At 46.0% G+C, this 21,263-nt stretch overlaps 1 protein-coding gene across 5 annotated transcripts in view; it reads left to right on the plus strand.

The window, feature by feature from the left end:
* The first annotated feature begins 66 nt into the window (after positions 1 to 66).
* Positions 67 to 21,263, plus strand: part of ASCC2 (activating signal cointegrator 1 complex subunit 2) — a 53,606-nt gene continuing 32,409 nt past the window's right edge. Inside the window, exons 1-5 of one of the 5 annotated variants that reach the window (XM_068133715.2) lie at positions 67 to 332; positions 459 to 556; positions 4,199 to 4,357; positions 14,842 to 15,009; positions 15,366 to 15,495. In XM_068133715.2, coding sequence (XP_067989816.2) covers positions 461 to 556; positions 4,199 to 4,357; positions 14,842 to 15,009; positions 15,366 to 15,495 — 553 coding nt within the window. In that variant the 5' untranslated portion in view covers positions 67 to 332; positions 459 to 460. Of the gene's footprint in view, positions 333 to 452; positions 586 to 4,170; positions 4,358 to 14,841; positions 15,010 to 15,365; positions 15,496 to 21,263 lie in introns of those variants that run through there. The other 4 variants (XM_068133717.2, XM_068133716.2, XM_078767051.1 and 1 more) reach the window with 4 other exon arrangements.

Raw genomic sequence — 21,263 nt, forward strand, 5'->3', positions numbered from 1 at the left:
CGATTCGTGCTGACAATGTTTGTCAGCTTTGTGAAGATACACGCCCTGCAGTCATTTTTCGTTTTCATCGAACTATCACGGAGGCCCGTCATACCCCACTTTTTATTTGCGCTAATTAATAGAAATCAGTAGAACAGAATCAATAAATCGAAAGGTTTTAAATATCGAAACTCGGCGATTAAACGATAAAGAGGGAATTAAACCGATTGCGGAAGTGTTTGAACAGGTTTCGGCACCGGTTGCTTGTTGAGACTGGTGGTGCCTGCGCTGTGAAGTGAGGACGTGGCTGGGAGCGTTTGTTTGTGTTGGGACGATCCGTGCGAAGTCCACAGGTTGGGTCTTGCCATGGCATGTGCAGTTTGTCTGTGTCTATGTCGTGCTTGTCCGATAAAGTTGAATGTGGACCTTTAAGTTTAATCGTGTTTGCATAAATCTCTTGCATTCTCTTGTCCCCACAGGTATGTCTACCTTTCACTTTCAGGGCAGGTCTGAGGCCCTCGACGAGCAGAGGGTGACGGTAAATGAAATGGGGACGAACCGGAAGTATCCTGCTTTGGTATGAAAACGACAGAAACAGCACGTTTGGTGAAGAACACTGAATGCTTAATATCTCAGGTTTATCATCATTACCTGGTGGTGGCTTCAGGGTTAAGGTGGCTTCAGGGTTAAGGTGGCTTCAGGGTTGAGGTGGCTTCAGGGTTAAGGTGGCTTCAGGGTTAAGGTGGCTTCAGGGTTGAGGTGGCTTCAGGGTTAAGGTGGCTTCAGGGTTAAGGTGGCTTCAGGGTTAAGGTGGCTTCAGGGTTAAGGTAGCTTCAGGGTTAAGGTGGCTTCAGGGTTAAGGTGGCTTCAGGGTTAAGGTGGCTTCAGGGTTAAGGTGGCTTCAGGGTTAAGGTGGCTTCAGGGTAAAGGTGGCTTCAGGGTAAAGGTGGCTTCAGGGTTACGGTGGCTTCAGGGTTACGGTGGCTTCAGGGTAAAGGTGGCTTCAGGGTTAAGGTGGCTTCAGGGTTAAGGTGGCTTCAGGGTTAAGGTGGCTTCAGGGTTAAGGTGGCTTCAGGGTTAAGGTGGCTTCAGGGTTAAGGTGGCTTCAGGGTTAAGGTGGCTTCAGGGTAAAGGTGGCTTCAGGGTAAAGGTGGCTTCAGGGTAAAGGTGGCTTCAGGGTTAAGGTGGCTTCAGGGTTAAGGTGGCTTCAGGGTTAAGGTGGCTTCAGGGTAAAGGTGGCTTCAGGGTAAAGGTGGCTTCAGGGTAAAGGTGGCTTCAGGGTAAAGGTGGCTTCAGGGTAAAGGTGGCTTCAGGGTAAAGGTGGCTTCAGGGTAAAGGTGGCTTCAGGGTAAAGGTGGCTTCAGGGTTAAGGTGGCTTCAGGGTTAAGGTGGCTTCAGGGTTAAGGTGGCTTCAGGGTTAAGGTGGCTTCAGGGTTAAGGTGGCTTCAGGGTTAAGGTGGCTTCAGGGTTAAAGTGGCTTCAGGGTTAAGGTGGCTTCAGGGTTAAGGTGGCTTCAGGGTTAAGGTGGCTTCAGGGTTAAGGTGGATTCAGGGTAAAGGTGGATTCAGGGTAAAGGTGGCTTCAGGGTAAAGGTGGCTTCAGGGTAAAGGTGGCTTCAGGGTTAAGGTGGCTTCAGGGTTAAGGTGGCTTCAGGGTTAAGGTGGCTTCAGGGTTAAGGTGGCTTCAGGGTTAAGGTGGCTTCAGGGTTAAGGTGGCTTCAGGGTTAAGGTGGCTTCAGGGTTAAGGTGGCTTCAGGGTTAAGGTGGCTTCAGGGTTAAGGTGGCTTCAGGGTTAAGGTGGCTTCAGGGTTAAGGTGGCTTCAGGGTTAAGGTGGCTTCAGGGTTAAGGTGGCTTCAGGGTTAAGGTGGCTTCAGGGTTAAGGTGGCTTCAGGGTTAAGGTGGCTTCAGGGTTAAGGTGGCTTCAGGGTTAAGGTGGCTTCAGGGTTAAGGTGGCTTCAGGGTTAAGGTGGCTTACGGGTTAAGTTGGCTTATGGGTATTCGGAGTACCGAGTTCCTGGGAACAGGGAGCACTGCATCAGCGGCACTCCCAGCAATGATGCAACCAGCAGCCAAAGGATGCATAACTTTCCCCTTAAAGACACCCTTAATTTGAGGTGGTTGCATATACGGATTTGCCTCAAGTTTTTTTTCTTAAACGCAAGGGAGCACTCCCACCATCCCCACGTCCTTAAACACCTTTGAGTTTCAAAATGTCGCCCTTCATGGAAATTGGTCATGAAGAGGACGATTATCGCAGCGCGATGCCAGAAGCTGATAGAAAAACACTTCCACGATTGAGAAATGATTGTACATTGCGAAACGCGCTCTCAGCGGTGGCACAGAGACCCGGATAACATTTCCTCTCTTTCATGACATCCAGATTATTCTGTTTGTTGTTTTACTCTCGGATTCCCCTTTCATCATCTCACACTTTCACCATTCTCGGAAAGTTTCCTGACATTTACGGCGCACATAAACACATTTACAAAAAATTGCTCAATGACAATCTTATGAATTTTACACAAAGAATCATTTTATTCCTTCATCCGGAAGCACAGCTTTTTTTTTTCTTTTTTTTTATCCGGAAGCACAGCTGTTGATCTTTAAAACAGCTGTTCACCACCATCTCTGATCTTCCCCCATCCAAAACCTTGATCTTTTCTTCCCCCGCTAATCCACCCCAAATCCACCTCCTTCAAATTCTGTTTTATTTCCTGAAAGTCCGAGTTGTGTCCATCTTGTTTATCCCGTGTACCCCGCCCCAGACTTTTGCCTTCAACAGATCTCCCGATGTCCCTGTTTTCTACTGTTGTTATGCTTCACTCTCTCTCCCCCTCTTGTCTTCCGCTCCCTTTATTATATGTTCAATGTGTTAGCTCTTACATGAGCCGCGACTTGGTATACAAAAACTAGAACGGCACTCGGCAGAGCGCATACGGTGGAGCTGAACAGTTTATGTTTTGTATCCCTCTGATAGGCCGGATCTGGATTCGGACCTGAACCAAAATCGAATCAACTTGTTCTTGTCACCAAACCAACTCATCGACCAAGTTTTGTCATAACTTGTCCATGACGTTTTAAAAATATCATGTTATACATCGCTTTTCGCCCGATCTCTCAATGGTGACGAATTAGTAAAAAAAAAAAAAAAAATTCTTGTATCCTAATCCACATTCAGATCTTCACAAAAATCGAATAGATTCGGTCTTATCACACACCCAACCTGTCCACCATGTTTGTCCAAATTTGTCCATAACTTCTTGAGATATCGTGCTATGTATCGGGTTTTGACCCTATCACTCAATGGTGAAGATTCACTTAAAAATTCTCTGATCCAGATCTGGATTCGAATCTTCACCAAAACTGAATAAACTCTTCCTCGTCACATACGCTACCTGTCCACCAGGTTTCGTCCAAATCCGTCCACAACTTTTTGAGATATGTTGTTCACAGACAAGCAGACAGACAGTGGTGAAAACATAACCTTTGTCTACCCCCAGTAATGGAGGTAAAAAAAAATCAACGACTTAGGAGAAAATATTAATAAGAAGAGGAAAGACAAATGAATGCAGGAAAAGAGAAACAAATGGCGGAGACAGAAAAGAAAGAGAATAATTCTCGTTTACTCCATTTGGTGCAAGTGGATCGAGTTTGAAAACTATACTTTGTTCCTTGTGTGTTTCAGCTCTCGGTAGTGCCAAGACTTTGTTGAGGAAATGTGTTGTCCTTATTCTTTCATCGACGCAGACCTACTCTGGTCCTAAAGACAAGTTTAGACACATCAATGTTGAGTTCTAGTTGAGAATTTTTTTTTTTTAAGCACATACCTACTCTGAACACCTAACATATACAGTAAGTAGTATGATTGTATTTGCCGAGAACAGGAGCGCTGATCATGATGTTCGGAGCCTGAAACTTTAATTTATTTATCATAGATTGAAATTGTAGATTAAACTTAACGGATGAATTTCCCTATTCATCTTTGTACTTCTACACTAGGCGACTGATTTAAGATCATTGTTGTCTTTGTTCGCCACCACTACTTTCATTACCACGGTATCCTATTATGTGGGGCTAACCCCTGCTCTAGCAGGGAAAATGGCCTTAAAATGCCTGTTGTTGTGTTGTTGTTGGTGTCCTGTCCTATTATGTGGGGCAGACTTGAAGCTTGAACAGATATTTACGTTGCAGATGTGTCTGTCTCAAATCTTTTCACCAGCACCACCGCTGGTGCACAAACCGAGTGTTTGTTCGCTACAAGCCTCCGCCAGCCGGCGATGACCAAGGAGATATGGAATTGTGGTGCGAAAGAGCGCGTTACCTTGCCCGAGACCTTCATTGGCTACTGTGTCTGCCTCATGCCCATTTCTGGTCACAAGTAAGTGCAACAGCATTGGATACCTTTGAACTTCAAAAAGAGTGATATAACTTCAAACGTTTATTTACAAAGAAACAGAAACCTCAGCAACGTGAACCAAACATTTCTTGAAAGGTTATGACATGGTATTTTCTATCAATGATTGATATTGCAGTAAAGTCACTGCTAGAGTTAGTGAGAGCCCAAGGTCTGAAATTGGCATTTGCGCAAGATCCTTGTAATTGACGTTCTCGATGTGTGCCTCTCTGCGGTTCAGACAGGCATTGATCCTGACTCCAAAGTTCTGTCCAACTTTCCTGTAGGTCTCATGTGGCACTGCCTGGGGGTAGTCTGACACCTCCTGCTTCAAATCATCCAGTGTGGCAGAGTGGTTGACGTAGACAGAGCGGTACCCAGGGCAACAAGGCGGTTTCCGAAGAGCTGCTGCAGGAAAGTGATGGTGTCACCAGCTGTATGTGGGGGTGCACCATCCTGCATAAACCAGGTCATGCTGAGCTAGCTGGTTTGGGGTGACCTTTTTGGCTAGATCATTATGGAACTTCTGGCGCAAGGCCCGGTAGCGCTCACTGTTGATTGTCACCATCCTGCTGTTGTCATTCTCAAACCAGTAAGGCCCTAGCATTACCCATCTGGCATTGAAGGCGCACAAGTATGTGACCTTAGGCACTTTCAGGTACCTCTCAGTGATCTCCTCAGGTGGTTCTGCCCCACAGAAAATGTTGTTGTGGTTGTTGATTTAGTCTCATACCACAGAGCCACCACTTTTGTCTTCTGCTCCACTGTCAATTGCATAGTTGAGCTACGGAGCTAGAAATCCCAGGGAACAAATAGCACGATAACACCACCAAACCCTGAAAAGGAAAACGGTGTTGGTCAAAAAACAAAGAAATGGCAGGAAGTCAAATTCAAAGTTTTATCAATCTTTTTGAAACACCCTGTATTTAGCTCCTTGCTACATCATTTCTGGTAGCCACTGATACAGTACCTCCATAGATCGGGGGAGGATTTTAGAATATTGCTACGGTACTGGCACACAATTGAATTAGAATGGCACTCAGTAGAGCGCATACCTCCGCCAGGCTGAGCAGTTAATGTTTTGAATCCCAATGATAGGCTGGATCTGGATTCGGACCTGAACCAAAATCGAATCGGCTTGTTCTTGTCACCGAACCAACTCCACCACCTAGTTTCGTCATAACTCGTCCATAACTTTTTAAAATATCATGTTGTATATCGCTTTTCGCCCAATCTCTCAATGGTGAAAATCACTTTAAATATTAAATTATTCTCGTATCCCAATCCATATTGAGATCTTCACCAAAATCGAATCGATTCGTCTTTGTCACACACACCAAGTTTCGTCCAAAGCCGTCCATAACCTTTTGAGATATCCTGCTATATGTCGTTTTTGGCCCTATCTCCCAATGGTGAAGAATCACTTGAAAAATTATACTATCCGGATCTGGATCTTCACCAAAATCTAATCATTTTGTCCTTGTCGCATATGCTACCTCTCCACCAAATTTCATCCAAATCCGTCAACAACTTTTTGAGATATCTTGTTCACAGACAAATAGACAGACAGGGGTGAAAACATAACTTCCATCCACCTTCGGTGGCGGAGGTAAAAAATATTTGGACTGGTATATTGTCTTGACATAGTGACAACAATAGAGGACACACACGCTCCACACAGGAAAATTAAACGGCAACAAATACAGCCCCAACAATTGCAAAAAAGAGGAAATAAATATATAACTAGAACGGCACTCATTAGAGAGCATACCTCTGCCTGGTTGGCCATATCACTCAATGGTGAAGAATCACTTAAAAAAATTAGTCTAGCTGGATCCTGAATCCCAATCTTCACCAAAATAAAATCGATTCTTCCTCGTCACACACACGACCTGTCCAATAAGTTTCGTCCAAATCCATCTATAACTTTTTGAGATATCCTGCTATGTATCGTTTTTGGCCCTATCTCCCAATGGTGAAGAATCACTTTAAAAATTATACTAGCCGGATCCGGATCTTCACCAAAATCGAATAATTTCGACTACGTCACATACAAATTTCGTCCAAATCCGTCAACAACTTTTTGAGATATTTTGCTCACAAACGGACAAACAGACAAATGAAAAATCGGTCAGAGACCGAGGACTTGCCGGAATGTCCTTTTTTATCGGCCATTTTGGACAAATATGGCGGCCAAACCACTTGACCGATGACGTCATCATTATTTGTTTTCTAAACTAATTTATTCCTTGATGATGCTCAAGAAATTTCATCCTGATCGGATGAAGTTTTGTACTTGTCGAATTATGACGTCATAATGGAGGCACCTATGACATCATCATTAACATATTTTATTCCCCATGGAGAGTTCTTTACAATGAGCCATGTCTCAATTTTTTCTATACAGCATTTTCGAAGATATAGAGGTGCAAAGTTTTTCGGTTTTTCCAAGATGGCGGCCGAACCACGTGACCGATGACGTCATCACTAATTTTTTTTCCTCCACCAGTTTATGCCGACATGTTGCTCAAGAAATTGCATCTTGATTGGATGAAGTTTTGTACTTGTCGAATTATAGAATTATGACGTCATAATGGAGGCCTTGGGCCGAGAGAGTTAAAAATTGGGCACAGTCTATTCCAGGGCAAGACAAATATGTGTGTAAAGTTTGGCGATTCTACGTGCAACGGTGTAGACGTAGTACTGCGAACAAACAGACAGACAAACAGACAGACAAACAGACAAACCAACCGATCAACATACTTGCTATCTTTTCCAGCAAGTAACAAACAAACACAGACAAACAGGGGTGAAAACATAACCTCCATCCACCTCTGGTGGCTGAGGTAAAAATAAATATCAAGAAATATTCACCAACAACTAGGAGAATGACAAAAGAACAGGAAAATACAAAAATGAATTGGACAGAGTGTGATAGACAAAGAAGTCTCATTGGAATGGCTAAGAAGAGGTCAGCTCAACTGGGATGGAGAATGAATTTTTTTTTTTTTTTTTTTTTTTTTTTTTTGTATACAAGATCGAGGCTCGTGAAAGAGCGAAAATTAATCACACAGAAAGACAAACAGACACATAAAACAAATAACATCGGGAGCGGTAGACAAGATGGGGAGAGAGGGGGAAGGACACAAACACAACATTTGAGAGCAGGGACCGAGAGACATGGAGACATCGAGAGATCTGTGGGAGGGAGAGGGCTTTGGGGGGGAGGCATGTGAAGGGGGGAGGCATGTGAAGGGGGGGAGGCATGTGAAGGGGGGGGGGGGTGGGAGAGGTATAAACATATGGACACTGCCAGGATTTCCAGGAAATAAGTTGGAATTTCAAACAAGGTGGATCTGGGGTGAATTAGTGGGGGTAGAAAAGATCAAGGTTATGGATGGGGGAAGATAAGAGATGGTGGTGAACAGCTGTTTTAAAGACCTGGAGGGAGGAGAGGGATTGAAGGGAGTGTGGGAGTTTGTTCCACAGGCGGGAGAAAAGAGGAATGAAAGAGTGAAGGTGAGCAGAGAGCCGAGATTTCGGCAGTTTAACCATCAGAGGGTGGCTGGCAGATCTTGTGCGACCTGTAGGAATATTTGGGGGACAGAGCACGGAGAGAGCTGGGGGAGCAAGGCCGGAGAGGAGTCGGTAGAAGACAGAAAGACCACCTACCTGCCTGCGGTGAGTGAGTGAAAGGCCCTCAGAGATAGCTTCATCGCGGGAGATTCCAATGATTTTGAAAGCTTTGGATTCAACAGCGTGAAGCCGAGCCAGGTGTGAGGCAGGAGCACCAGCCCATAGGGGAGAACAGTATTCCATTGAGCTGCGGATGAAAGCCTTGTATGTGGTGAGGAGCTCAGGTGTGCCGAGGATGGACTTCGCACGACGGAGGATGCCCAGTCGGCGACTGGCTTTGGAGGCCAGCTTGGAAATGTGGTTTTCCCAAGAAAGATCATGGCAGATAGTGAGACCCAAAAGCTTGAGTGACAGAACTTCTTGGAGAGGATTGTTGAGAAAGTAGATGGGAGGGTTGTCCAGTCGATCTTTTCGGAGAGACATAGTAAGAGAGTGAGATTTGGCAGGATTGAAAGACATGTTCCACTTGTTTGACCAGTCTGTGATTTTGTCCAGGTCTTCAGAGAGTGAGGAGGCTGCAGACTGCCTATCTGAGGGAAGAGGAATGGAGCGGCAGAGAGTGGAGTCATCAGCAAAGAGATAGAGAGGATTTTCCAGAGAGTCAGAGAGATCATTGATAAAGACCAGAAAAAGCACAGGGCCCAGCACACTTCCTTGGGGAACTCCAGCCTGAACAGGAAGGGGAGATGAGAGAAATCCATTCAGGGCCACACGTTGACTACGACCAGAGAGGAAGTCCGCAAGCCATGCATGGAGATTTCCATGGATACCATAGGAGGAGAGTTTGGTGAGCAGAGCTGGGTGCCAGACCGTATCAAAGGCCCTTGATATGTCAAGGGAGACAGCTCTGATTTCCTGTTTGGCATTCAGGACCTCCATCCATTGTTGAGACAGCAGAAGCAGCATGTCCAGAGTAGAGTGACCTGGTCTGAAACCAAATTGATGATCAGAGATCAAGCCATTGGAGAAGAGGAAAGATTTCATATCCGAAGCAATGATGGATTCCATGACTTTGCTGATAATTGGGAGCAGGCTGATTGGTCTGTAGTTGCAAGGATCTGTTTTTGCACCTTTTTTGTGTAAAGCGGTAATGTTAGCTGATTTCCAGGATGCTGGCAGATGACCTTGAGCAAAAGATAGGGTGAAAAGAACAGAGAGAGGGTGAGATAGAGCGGCAGAGCAGGATTTTAGGACCCGTGGGCTGATGCCGTCTGGTCCAGTTGCAGAATCAGAGTCGAGGTTTGACAAAAACTCCTCCACCTTGTCAGGAGAGAAGGACACAGAGTCCAGGAGCATTTGGGTTCGACTGGGAAAGGTGGGAACAGAGAGAGATGGGTTTGGGACTAAGGATTTCGAGGCGAACACAGAGTTGAGGCATTCGGCTTTGTCACGTGCGATGTCAACTGTGTGGCCATTTGAGGTAAGGGAGGGGGTGGAGGGGGAACAAACACCAGAAACGGATTTGACCAGACGCCACCAGGATTTGGAGGAAGGAGACAGGTTTGAGAGTTCATTCTTGAGTGAGGAGAGATAGTGCTTCCTGGCACTCCTGAGGGTAGACACACACTTGTTCCGAGCTTGGTGGAAGGAACTGAGATTTCCTTCAGTTGGATTAGCCTTCCAAGAGGCAAAGGCAAGTTGTTTCAGGGCAACTGCCTCACCACAAGATTCAGTGTACCATGGACGGGAGGAAGGGTAAGACAATTGAAGGCGAGATGGGATAAATCTGTGCATGAGAGAGATCAGTTTGCTTTGGAAGAATTCCCAGGAAGAATTGATGTCAGAGGCAGTGGAGATGGGAGACCAATCCAGACGATTGATGGCTCCTTGAAGACCGTCCCAGTCAGCCTGAGTGAAATGCCAGACTCGTCGACGCTGAGGAGGCTCTCTGAGAATGGCCAGAGAGATGTCCACTTTGACAAGCACATGATCAGAAGAACCGATTGGAGCAGAAGAAGAGCAGCAGACATTAGCAGGGAAGTTTGTCATAACCAAGTCTAGAAGAGAAGATACTCCATTGGCTGAGATCCGGGTCGGGAAATTGACAGATTGTGTCAATCCCAGTGAGTCACAGAAGTCCTTTGCTGAGGTGCCATGACTAGTGAGAGAGGAACCCACACCCAACCAGGTGGCATGATGACAGTTGAAGTCACCACATATGAGGAAGAGAGAGTTGGGATGAGTGGATAGAAGTTGGTCCATGTTGTCAGACATTGAAATGTAGATGGAGTCATCACTGTTTGGGGGACGGTACAGAACACATATGAACAAAAGGTGGGAGCGGAGAGGAAGCCGTAACCAGAGGTACTCCTGCGGGTGAGGAGGAAAGAGAGCAGTGCAAGGAGAGTGAGGAAGAGTTTTTGACAAAGATAGCCACCCCACCACCAGGCCGAGGCTCAGGTCTATCATACCGGAGGAGGGAGTAACCAGGAAGAGATATTAAGGAATCAGAGACATCTTGAAGGAGGAAAGTCTCTGTTAAGCAGATCAAGTCTGGATTGTCAGAAGCAACCTGTATGGAGAGATCAGTCAGGTTTGAGCGAAGGCCCCGGATGTTTGAGGTCCATACCGTTAATGAAGAGAGAGGGGGAGCATCGGGTACAGGACAGGGGAGGGGAGGAGTAGGGTAAGATGAAGGATGAGAGGGGGAGGTAGGGAGAGCAGTTGATAGTGTTTCAGATGTTGCAGAAGAGTTCCAAGAAAGGGAAGGATGAGGAGGATGAAAGGTTTGCTGGTGAAGGGATGCGGCACAGTGAGGGGTTGTTTGAGGGGGGGCAGAGGAAAGTAGAAGGTTTGGGGGGGTGGAGGTATGAGATAGAAGGGAGACGAAGTGGGGAGGAGGCAGCTTGGAGGAGGAGGGTGGAGGAGAGAGAATTGGAGAGGAATGGTATGGGGGGAGAATTGAATGGGAGGGATTGGGAGGGAGTTTTGAAGGGGAGGAGTGAGGGGGGAGTTTAGGAGGGGAGGGGCAAGGGGGGAGTTTTGGAGGGAAGGGGAAAGGGGGGAGATCAGGAGTGGAGGGGCAAGGGGGGGGATTAGGAGGGGAGGGGCAAAGGGGAATTTTAGGAGGGGAAGGGCAAGGGGGGAGTTCAGGAGTGGAGGGGCAAGGGGGGAGTTTAAGAGTGGAGGGGCAAGGGGGATGTTTCGGAGTGTAGGTGCAAGGGGGGGGATTTGGATGGGAGGGGCAAGAGGGGAGTTTAGAAAGTGGATGATTAATGAAAGACGAACATTGATAACAAATTGGGTTTGTTGTGATTTTCAAGTTAGCAATCCGGTTCAGGATGATGGAGGAGGGATGGAATGAATGTGAATTTAGACCATGTAGTGAGGGAGACGTATAAGATATTGAATTTCTTTTTTTTGAAGTGGAATGAGTTGGAGAGGAAATTGAGAAAAGCCTTTTAAATAGGAAGAAAAACAGCGTGTTGTAATATACCACTGAATAAAAAACAGAAGGGGAAAGGTTAAACATATTTAAAAATATTTAAACAGAACTATGAACAATCTTATATGCACAAAAATACCAACGGGGGGAGAGCCGAGAGGGACCACCACGAGTCACGTGAACAGGGCAAACGGTGGATGGCAAGGAGATAATGGGGGTGGGGCGAACAGCACCTGGACAGAAAATACAGGATGAGACAACAGTACACGTGGAGAAAATAAAATAAATGTTTTTGTTTTTTTTTGTTTTTTTTTGGGGGGGGGGGGGGTGGGGAATTAGAACGTTAGACAGTATTATGTTCGGGGTAGAAGGGAAAAAACCAAGAGCCAAGCAAAACACACTTAAGTTAACAAAATCATAATAAATGTCCGAGATAAAGGACACTACACCAATTGATTAAAAAAGATGGCGGGACTGAGCCAGATGGATAAGTGTAGATTCTGCAAGACAGAAACAGAGTACTCATCACCTGCTCTCAGAATGCAAAAACCTATTATCAGAACAACTTTACACACAACGCACAACAAAGTATGCAAGGTGATTCATTGGCAGATCTGGAAAAATGTAAACATCCCAGTAATGAGGACGAATTGAAATGATTGAAAATGAGGATGTCATGCTCACGTACGACTTCATAATTCCATCAAGCGTGAATATAGAAAACAAAGCATTGCGTCTGGACATTGTACTCGGGAACAAAAAGGAAAAGACAGCATTGATGATGAGATATCAGTGATTTTGCCCAGCGATTTTGGCCTAAACAACGCAGAAATCAAGAAAATGACCAAGTACCAGGACTTTAAAAATGAGGTATCAGTGATTTTGCCCAGCGATTTTGGCCTAAACAACGCAGAAATGTCTTTCACTGAGGAAGCGTCTTCTCAGTGAAAGACACATGAAAGCCCGCTTGGAGCTTGCAAAAAAGCACCTAAAGGACTCAGACTGGGGGAAACAAGATTCTGTGGTCTGATGAAACCTAGATTGAACTGTTTGGCTTCCGTCTGGCCACTCTGCCATAAAGCCAAGATCGGTGGAGTGTTGCAGTGATGGTTGTCCTTCTGGAAGTTTCTCCCTTTTCCACACAGGATCTCTGGAGCTCAGCCAGAGTGACCATCGGGTTCTTGGTCACGTCTCATACCAAGGCCCTTGTCCCCCGATTGCTCAGTTTGGCCGGGCGGCCAACTTTAGGAAGAGTCCTGGTTGTTCCAAACTTCTTCCATTTAAGAATTATGGAGGCCACTGTGCTCTTGGGAACCTTCAATGCAGCAGAGATTTTTTTGTAGGCTTCCCCAGATCTGTGCCTCGACACAATCCTGTCTCTGAGCTCTGCAGGCAGTTCCTTCGACCTCATGGCTTGGTTTTTGCTCTGATATGCATTGTCAGCTGTGAGACCTTATATAGACAGGTGTGTGCCTTTCCAAATCGTGTCCAATCAATTGAATTTACCACAGGTGGACTCCAATCAAGGTGTAGAAACATCTGAAAGATGATCAAGAGAAATGGGAGGCACCTGAGCTAAATTTGAAGTGTCATAGCAAAGGGTATGAATACTTATGTCAATGTGATATTTCAGTTTTTTCTTTTTAATAAATTTGCAAAACTTTCTAAAATCCTGTTTTCTCTTTGTCATTATGGGGTATTGAGTGTAGATTGATGAGGGAAAAAATGAATTTAAACGATTTCAGCAGAAGGCTGCAACATAACAAAATGTGAAAAAAGTGAAGGGGTCTGAATACTTTCTGAATGCACTCTGCAGTGCACATACATATTAGAACGTCACAGTTTCCAGTACTGCCACTATAATTCGTGGTCATACTGTTTCTGGAAAATCTGTATCACCAAGTGTATGTGAAAGAGGTGGTTTTGCACAGTTGGAGATAATTAGTTATTTTCTAGTTAAGATGTCCACGTCTAGAGTTGTCGCTCATTACACCAAAGTGTGCTTTGCTCTTTTGTCACAAAGTGTCCACACTGTGCAGGCCGACTCGTGTATAAAAACAAGTTGTGTGTCAAACTCGGAAGAGCACCAAAGTTAATAATGAAAAAAAATAATGAGAGGAAATATCTATAAAGACAATCCCTTTTCTCCCAATGATTTGAGTGGCATGCAGGACAAGTCCTGCAAAGAGACCATCGTCAAGCCCGTTGTATGTTGATAGTTGACTCCATGGAGTTGTTCTGTTAATCAGCATTATTTAAATTGACGTACCTCAGTCAATGAGGTCAAGTCAAATGCACTCTCGGAAAGTTTTTTTTTTTTTTTGTGTACAGAGTCGAGGCTCGTGAAAGAGCTAACATTTATCAAACAAACAAATCAAACAAACAAGCAAACAAAGTATATAAAAAGGGGAGCGGTCGATAGGATGGGGAGAGAAGGGGAGGAAGCACACAAACGCAACATTTGAGAGCAGGGACATCGGGAGATGTTTTTGGAGGGAGAGGGCCTGGGGGGAGGCAGGATAGGTATAAAACGCAAGGACACCAAGGACTTCCAGGAAAGAAGTCAAAAGTCACCTCAAAAAAGTGGATTTGGGGTGAAATTAGCGGGGGTAGAAAAGATCAAGGTTTTGGATTGGGAAAGATAAGAGATGGTGGTGAACAGCCGTTTTAAAGACCTGGAGGGAGGAGTGGGATTGAAGATAGTGAGGGAGTTTGTTCCAGAGGCGGGAGAAAATAGGAATGAAGGAGTGAAGGTGAGCAGAGAGTCTTGATTTTGGCAGTTTAACCATAAGAGGGTTGCAGTTGCAGGCAGATCTTGTGCGACCTGCAGGAATATTTGGGGGACAGAGCCCAGAGAGAGCTGGGGGAGCAAGGCCGGAGAGGAGTCGGTAGAAGACGGAAAGACCACCAACCTACCTGCGGTGATTAAGTGAAAGGCCCTCGGAGATAGCGTCATCGTGGGAGATTCCAGTTGGTCGCAATAAATGGTAAATAACAAAAAAACAAACATTTACCTACAATGCATTTTTACATTGGGGGTTGCGGAAGATGTGGTGATGACTACAATTGACCTGATCTTTCACCGCTTAACTTTCTCCTGTTTCGTTGTTTTTAAATCTATAACAAGGCCATCGATACAATATCATCCAGAGCATTCGACGATTTGCAGCAAATGAGCTGTGCAGCGTTATGAAGCAATATTTGCAGAGATTTCCAGATCAGCAGGTTGAGGCACCTTGTGGAGTAACAAGGTAACTGTGTTGCTTCACAAGGTGCTTTGGGAAGCTGAGAAAGATCAAACCATTCAACTTGGTACTTGCATTAAATTAATGAAGAGTCCAAACCTTGCGAGGCCTCCTACCAATGGCGGATGGTCTCTTGTGTCGTGGATGTTTGCGATGTATTACGGGTTGTAGTGATTGGTCGATGACGTGGCTTTCCATTACAGGTCGTATTCGATGACAGGCTACAGGGAAGCCTGGACTCGTACCTGCAGTTAGCTCCTCGACCCTACGATGGGACTCGTATCCCTGCTGCCGCGAGCAAGCTGCACGGTGCACTGCACCGTCTTGTCTTCCTCGTGTTTCTGCGGGTGGGCACTCTTCGTGAAGACGAGGTGAGCCGCCACTTTCACCTCATTTGTTTGTCCGTTCATTATTCAATTAAAATCCAACTGAAAAACATCTCAAAATGCAAAGCCCGTCATCAAATTTTCAAAAAAAACTTTATTACGAGAATATGAAGAACACTGCTTGATAAATCCTACTTTTTTCTTTTTTCTGCTGTTTTCTAATAGGGCGAACCCCCGCTCTTGCAGAGAAAATGGCCTTAAAATGCCTGTTGTTGTTGTGTTGTCTGCTGTTTTCGTCAAGTTCCGTTTGTGTACAAAGCAGATGTGGACGGGCTTTGCCCTTTGAGTTGCTTTCTAGTTACGATTTTAATTTTGACGTATCCTCTCCATCACTCTTGCAGGAACACTTTATCACGCCATCTGTCTATGGAGAAATAATCTACGAGAACTACCTGTTCGACTTGCCCAGGATGTTGGATCTCTGTGCTCTGTATGGTCAAGGGAATCAGGCCATAGTGATGCGTATTCTTGGTAACCATACACACTCGTATTTGAATATACTAGGGCATGCCCGTACTATATATATATCGAAAATTATATCCCCCCCCTCTATTTACATGAAATGGTTTGGTCCATTCGCAAAGCCAAAGCGAACGGCTTGCGAGTACGGTGACAATCCCCCCCCTCTATTTACATGAAATGGTTTGGTCCATTCGCAAAGCCAAAGCGAACGGCTTGCGAGTACGGTGACAATCCCCCCCCTCTATTTACATGAAATGGTTTGGTCCAAAGCGAACGGCTTGCGAGTACGGTGACAATCCCCCCCCTCTATTTACATGAAATGGTTTGGTCCAAAGCGAACGGCTTGCGGAGTTTGGTAAAGAAATCGCCATAGCTCGGTAACTACTTCTCCGATTAATATGAAACCTTGAAAAGGCACATCCTCAGGTCCCCAGCAATATACCTGGCAAGTTTAAAGTATATCGGACCCGTGGTTGTCGAGAAACAGCGGTCACAGACAAACAGACAAACACACACACACACACAGAGATTACTGGAATTATAGATAGATTCACAAACCATCCATATTTACCTTAGTATTTGATACCTGTCCATACAAAGCAGAGATTTTGTCAGTCTGCTTGTAAACCAAGTCTGCTTGTAAATCATCCACCGTTTGCCCTTCACGTGACTCGTGGTGGTCCCTCTCGGCTCTCCCCCCCGTTGGTATTTTTGTGCACATAAGATTGTTCACGGTTCTGTTTAAATATTATTTAAATATGTATAACCTTTCCCCTTCAGTGTTTTACTCAGTGGTATTTTACAACACGCTGTTTTTCTTCCTATTTAAAAGGCTTTTCTCAATTTCCTCTCCAACTCATTCCACCTCAAAAAAAAGAAATTCAAAATCTGATACGTCTCCCTCACTACATGGTCTAAATTCACATTCATTCCATCCCTCCTCCATCATTCTGAACCGGATTGCTAACTTGAAAATCACAACAAACCCAATTTGTTTTCAATGTTCGTCTTTCATTAATCATCCACTTTCTAAACTCCCCTCTTGCCCCTCCCATCCAAATCCCTCCCCTTGCACCTACACTCCTAAACTCCCCCCTTGCCCCGCCACTCTTAAACTCCCCCCCTACCCCTCCACTCCTGAACTCCCCCCTTGCCCTTCCACTCCTGAACTCCCCCCTTGCCCTTCCCCTCCTAAACTCCCCCCTCACTCCTCCCCTTCAAAACTCCCCCCCAACCCCTCCCATTCAAATCTCCCCCCATACCATTCCTCTCCAATTCTCCCTCCTCCCCCCTCCTCCTCAAAGCTGCCTCCTCCCCACTTCGTCTCCCTTCTATCTCATACCTCCACCCCCCCCAACCTTCTTCTTTCCTCTGCCCCCCCTCAAACAACCCCTCTCTGTGCCTCATCCCTTCACCTTCAAACCTTTCATCCTCCTCATCCTTCCCTTTCTTGGAACTCTTCTGCAATCGCTGACACACTAACAACTGCTCTCCCTACCTCCCCCTCTCATCCTTCATCTTACCCTACTCCTCCCCTCCCCTGTCCTGTACCCGATGCTCCCCCTCTCTCTTCATTAACGGTATGGACCTCAAACATCCGGGGCCTTCGCTCAAACCTGACTGATCTCTCCATACAGGTTGCTTCTGACAATCCAGACTTGATCTGCTTAACAGAGACTTTCCTCCTTCAAGATGTCTCTGATTCCTTAATATCTCTTCCTGGTTACTCCCTCCTCCGGTATGATAGACCTGAGCCTCGGCCTGGTGGTGGGGTGGCTATCTTTATCAAAAACTCTCTTCCTCACTCTCCTTGCACTGCCCTCTCTCCTCCTCACCCCCAAGAGTACCTCTGGCTACGGCTTCCTCTCCGCTCCCACCTTTTGTTCATATGTGTTCTGTACCGTCCCCCAAACAGTGATGACTCCATCTACATTTCACTGTCTGACAACATGGACCAACTTCTATCCACTCATCCCAACTCTCTCTTCCTCATATGTGGTGACTTCAATTGTCATCATGCTACCTGGTTGGGTGTGGGTTCCTCTCTCACCAGTCATGGCACCTCAGCAAAGGACTTCTGTGACTCACTGGGATTGACACAATCTGTCAATTTCCCGACCCGGATCTCAGCCAATGGAGTATCTTCTCTTCTAGACTTGGTTATGACTAACTTCCCTGCTAATGTCTGCTGCTCTTCTTCTGCTCCAATCGGTTCTTCTGATCATGTGCTTGTCAAAGTGGACATCTCTCTGGCCATTCTCAGAGAGCCTCCTCAGCGTCGACGAGTCTGGCATTTCACTCAGGCCGACTGGGACGGTCTTCAAGCAGCCATCAATCGTCTGGATTGGTCTCCCATCTCCACTGCCTCTGACATCAATTCTTCCTGGGAATTCTTCCAAAGCAAACTGATCTCTCTCATGCACAGATTTATCCCATCTCGCCTTCAGTTGTCTTACCCTTCCTCCCGTCCATGGTACACTGAATCTTGTGGTGAGGCAGTTGCCCTGAAACAACTTGCCTTTGCCTCTTGGAAGGCTAATCCAACTGAAGGAAATCTCAGTTCCTTCCACCAAGCTCGGAACAAGTGTGTGTCTACCCTCAGGAGTGCCAGGAAGCACTATCTCTCCTCACTCAAGAATGAACTCTCAAACCTGTCTCCTTCCTCCAAATCCTGGTGGCGTCTGGTCAAATCCGTTTCTGGTGTTTGTTCCCCCTCCATCCCCTCCCTTACCTCAAATGGCCACACAGTTGACATCGCACGTGACAAAGCCGAATGCCTCAACTCTGTGTTTGCCTCAAAATCCTTAGTCCCAAACCCATCTCTCTCTGTTCCCACCTTTCCCAGTCGAACCAAACTGCTCCTGGACTCTGTGACCTTCTCTCCTGACAAGGTGGAGGAGTTTTTGTCAAACCTCGACTCTGATTCTGCAACTGGACCAGATGGCATCAGCCCACGGGTCCTAAAATCCTGCTCTGCCGCTCTATCTCACCCTCTCTCTGTTCTTTTCACCCTATCCTTTGCTCAAGGTCATCTGCCAGCATCCTGGAAATCAGCAAACATTACCGCTTTACACAAAAAAGGTGCAAAAACAGATCCTTGCAACTACAGACCAATCAGCCTGCTCCCAATTATCAGCAAAGTCATGGAATCCATCATTGCTTCGGATATGAAATCTTTCCTCTTCTCCAATGGCTTGATCTCTGATCATCAATTTGGTTTCAGACCAGGTCACTCTACTCTGGACATGCTGCTTCTGCTGTCTAAACAATGGATGGAGGTCCTCAATGCCAAACAGGAAATCAGAGCTGTCTCCCTTGACATATCACGTGCCTTCGATACGGTCTGGCACCCAGCTCTGCTCACCAAACTCTCCTCCTATGGTATCCATGGAAATCTCCATGCATGGCTTGCGGACTTCCTCTCTGGTCGTAGTCAACGTGTGGCCCTGAATGGATTTCTCTCATCTCCCCTTCCCGTTCAGGCTGGAGTTCCCCAAGGCAGTGTGCTGGGCCCTGTGCTTTTTCTGGTCTTTATCAATGATCTCTCCGACTCTCTGGAAAATCCTCTGTATCTCTTTGCTGATGACTCCACTCTCTGCCGCTCCATTCCTCTTCCCTCAGATCGGCAGTCTGCAGCCTCCTCACTCTCTGAAGACCTGGACAAAATCACAGACTGGTCAAACATGTGGAACATGTCTTTCAATCCTGACAAATCTCACACTCTTACTATGTCTCTCCGAAAAGATCGACTGGACAACCCTCCCATCTACTTTCTCAACAATCCTCTCCAAGAAGTTCTGTCGCTCAAGCTTTTGGGTCTCACCATCTGCCATGATCTTTCTTGGGAAAACCACATTTCCAAGCTGGCCTCCAAAGCCAGTCGCCGACTGGGCATCCTCCGTCGTGCGAAGTCCTTCCTAGGCACACCTGAGCTCCTCACCACATACAAGGCTTTCATCCGCAGCTCAATGGAATACTGTTCTCCCCTATGGGCTGGTGCTCCTGCCTCACCTGGCTCGGCTTCACGCTGTTGAATCCAAAGCTTTCAGAATCATTGGAATCTCCCGCGATGAAGCTATCTCTGAGGGCCTTTCACTCACTCACCGCAGGCAGGTAGGTGGTCTTTCTGTCTTCTACCGACTCCTCTCCGGCCTTGCTCCCCCAGCTCTCTCTGTGCTCTGTCCCCCAAATACTCCTACAGGTCGCACAAGATCTGCCAGCCACCCTCTGATGGTTAAACTGCCGAAATCTCGGCTCTCTGCTCACCTTCACTCTTTCATTCCTCTTTTCTCCCGCCTCTGGAACAAACTCCCACACTCACTTCAATCACACTCCTCCCTCCAGGTCTTCAAAACAGCTGTTCACCACCATCTCTTATCTTCCCCCATCCAAAACCTTGATCTTTTCTACCCCCACTAATTCACCCCAGATCCACCTTGTTTGAAATTCCAACTTCTTTCCTGGAAGTCTTGGCAGTGTCCATATGTTTTATACCTCTCCCACCCCCCCCCCCCTTCCCATGCCTCCCCACCAAAGCCCTCTCCCTCCCACAGTTCTCTCGATGTCTCCATGTCTCTCGGTCCCTGCTCTCAAATGTTGTGTTTGTGTCCTTCCCCCTCTCTCCCCATCTTGTCTACCGCTCCCGATGTTATTTGTTTTGTGTGTCTGTTTGTCTTTCTGTGTGATTAATGTTCGCTCTTTCACGAGCCTCGATCTTGTATACAAAAAAAAACAAAAAAAAAACCAACAACAAAAAAAAAACAAAAAAAAAACACCAAACTAGCAAAGGTACCAGTCGCTTTGCTGAGCGATTTAATCAAAAGACACAATGTTGTTCTTCACAAACATTTCATCTGCAATGAAAACAATTAATTGGCCTTTTTAGTTGACTTACTGATTCAGTGTCCCTTCATATCAAAAGATGGAGAGAGAGAGAGAGAGACAGACAGACAGACAGACAAACACACGAGAGAGAGACACACACAGAGAGAGACACACGAGAGAGAGCGATAGAGAGAGAGGGGGAGTGGTCGAGAGAGGATCAGAGAAACAAAGAACAGTTGGATAGAGCAAGAGAGAGACACACGAGAGAGAGACAGAAAGAGAGAGACCCAAACAGACATAGACCCAAACAGACATAGACCCAAACAGACAGACTGGTGGAGAGAGAAAGGCCTATAGACCGAGAGACCCATGGCAAGAGACTCCATTAGAAAGATATTTAAGATGAGTTGGGAACCTCTTAATCTCACAATATTAGAGAAATTAAGATTTAAGTGATGTCGATTGTAGATGGGGTAAATAAGACTCGAGCATTGAAAATTTGGCAAAGGAAGTATTCTCACTCAAAGATTCATTTCACATTTCACTCCATTCACTCTATAATTTTTTCTGAGGTCATCTTCCATCTGCTTGGAAGTCAGCGAACATCACCTCCATCCTTGCAGCTTATATTAGGTGTACCGGAAAGTAACGTCGTTTTTAAAAACTGTGTATTCATCTTTGAAAAAAACCGACATTACTTTCCGGTACACCTAATATGTAATGTGAGCAAAAATCGCTTCCTCTTCGCTGCGAAGGTCCGTGTTGGATTCCTTGGTTTTCACTTAGTGAGGGGGGGCGGGTGGTACTGTGGGAATATGCCTTCCTCACTGAGGAGAATAAAAATGATATTTGGGGGCTCGTACTATACAATCGCAACACAGATCTATCAAAACGGACTTTAAACAGTTAAACTAAACAACATAATGATGAAATAGCTGCTTAATTATGGGAGG

Source organism: Myxine glutinosa, chromosome 13 (genome assembly GCF_964187855.1).
Source record: "Myxine glutinosa chromosome 13, kmMyxGlut1.1, whole genome shotgun sequence".
Classification (NCBI taxonomy): Eukaryota; Metazoa; Chordata; class Myxini; order Myxiniformes; family Myxinidae; genus Myxine; species Myxine glutinosa.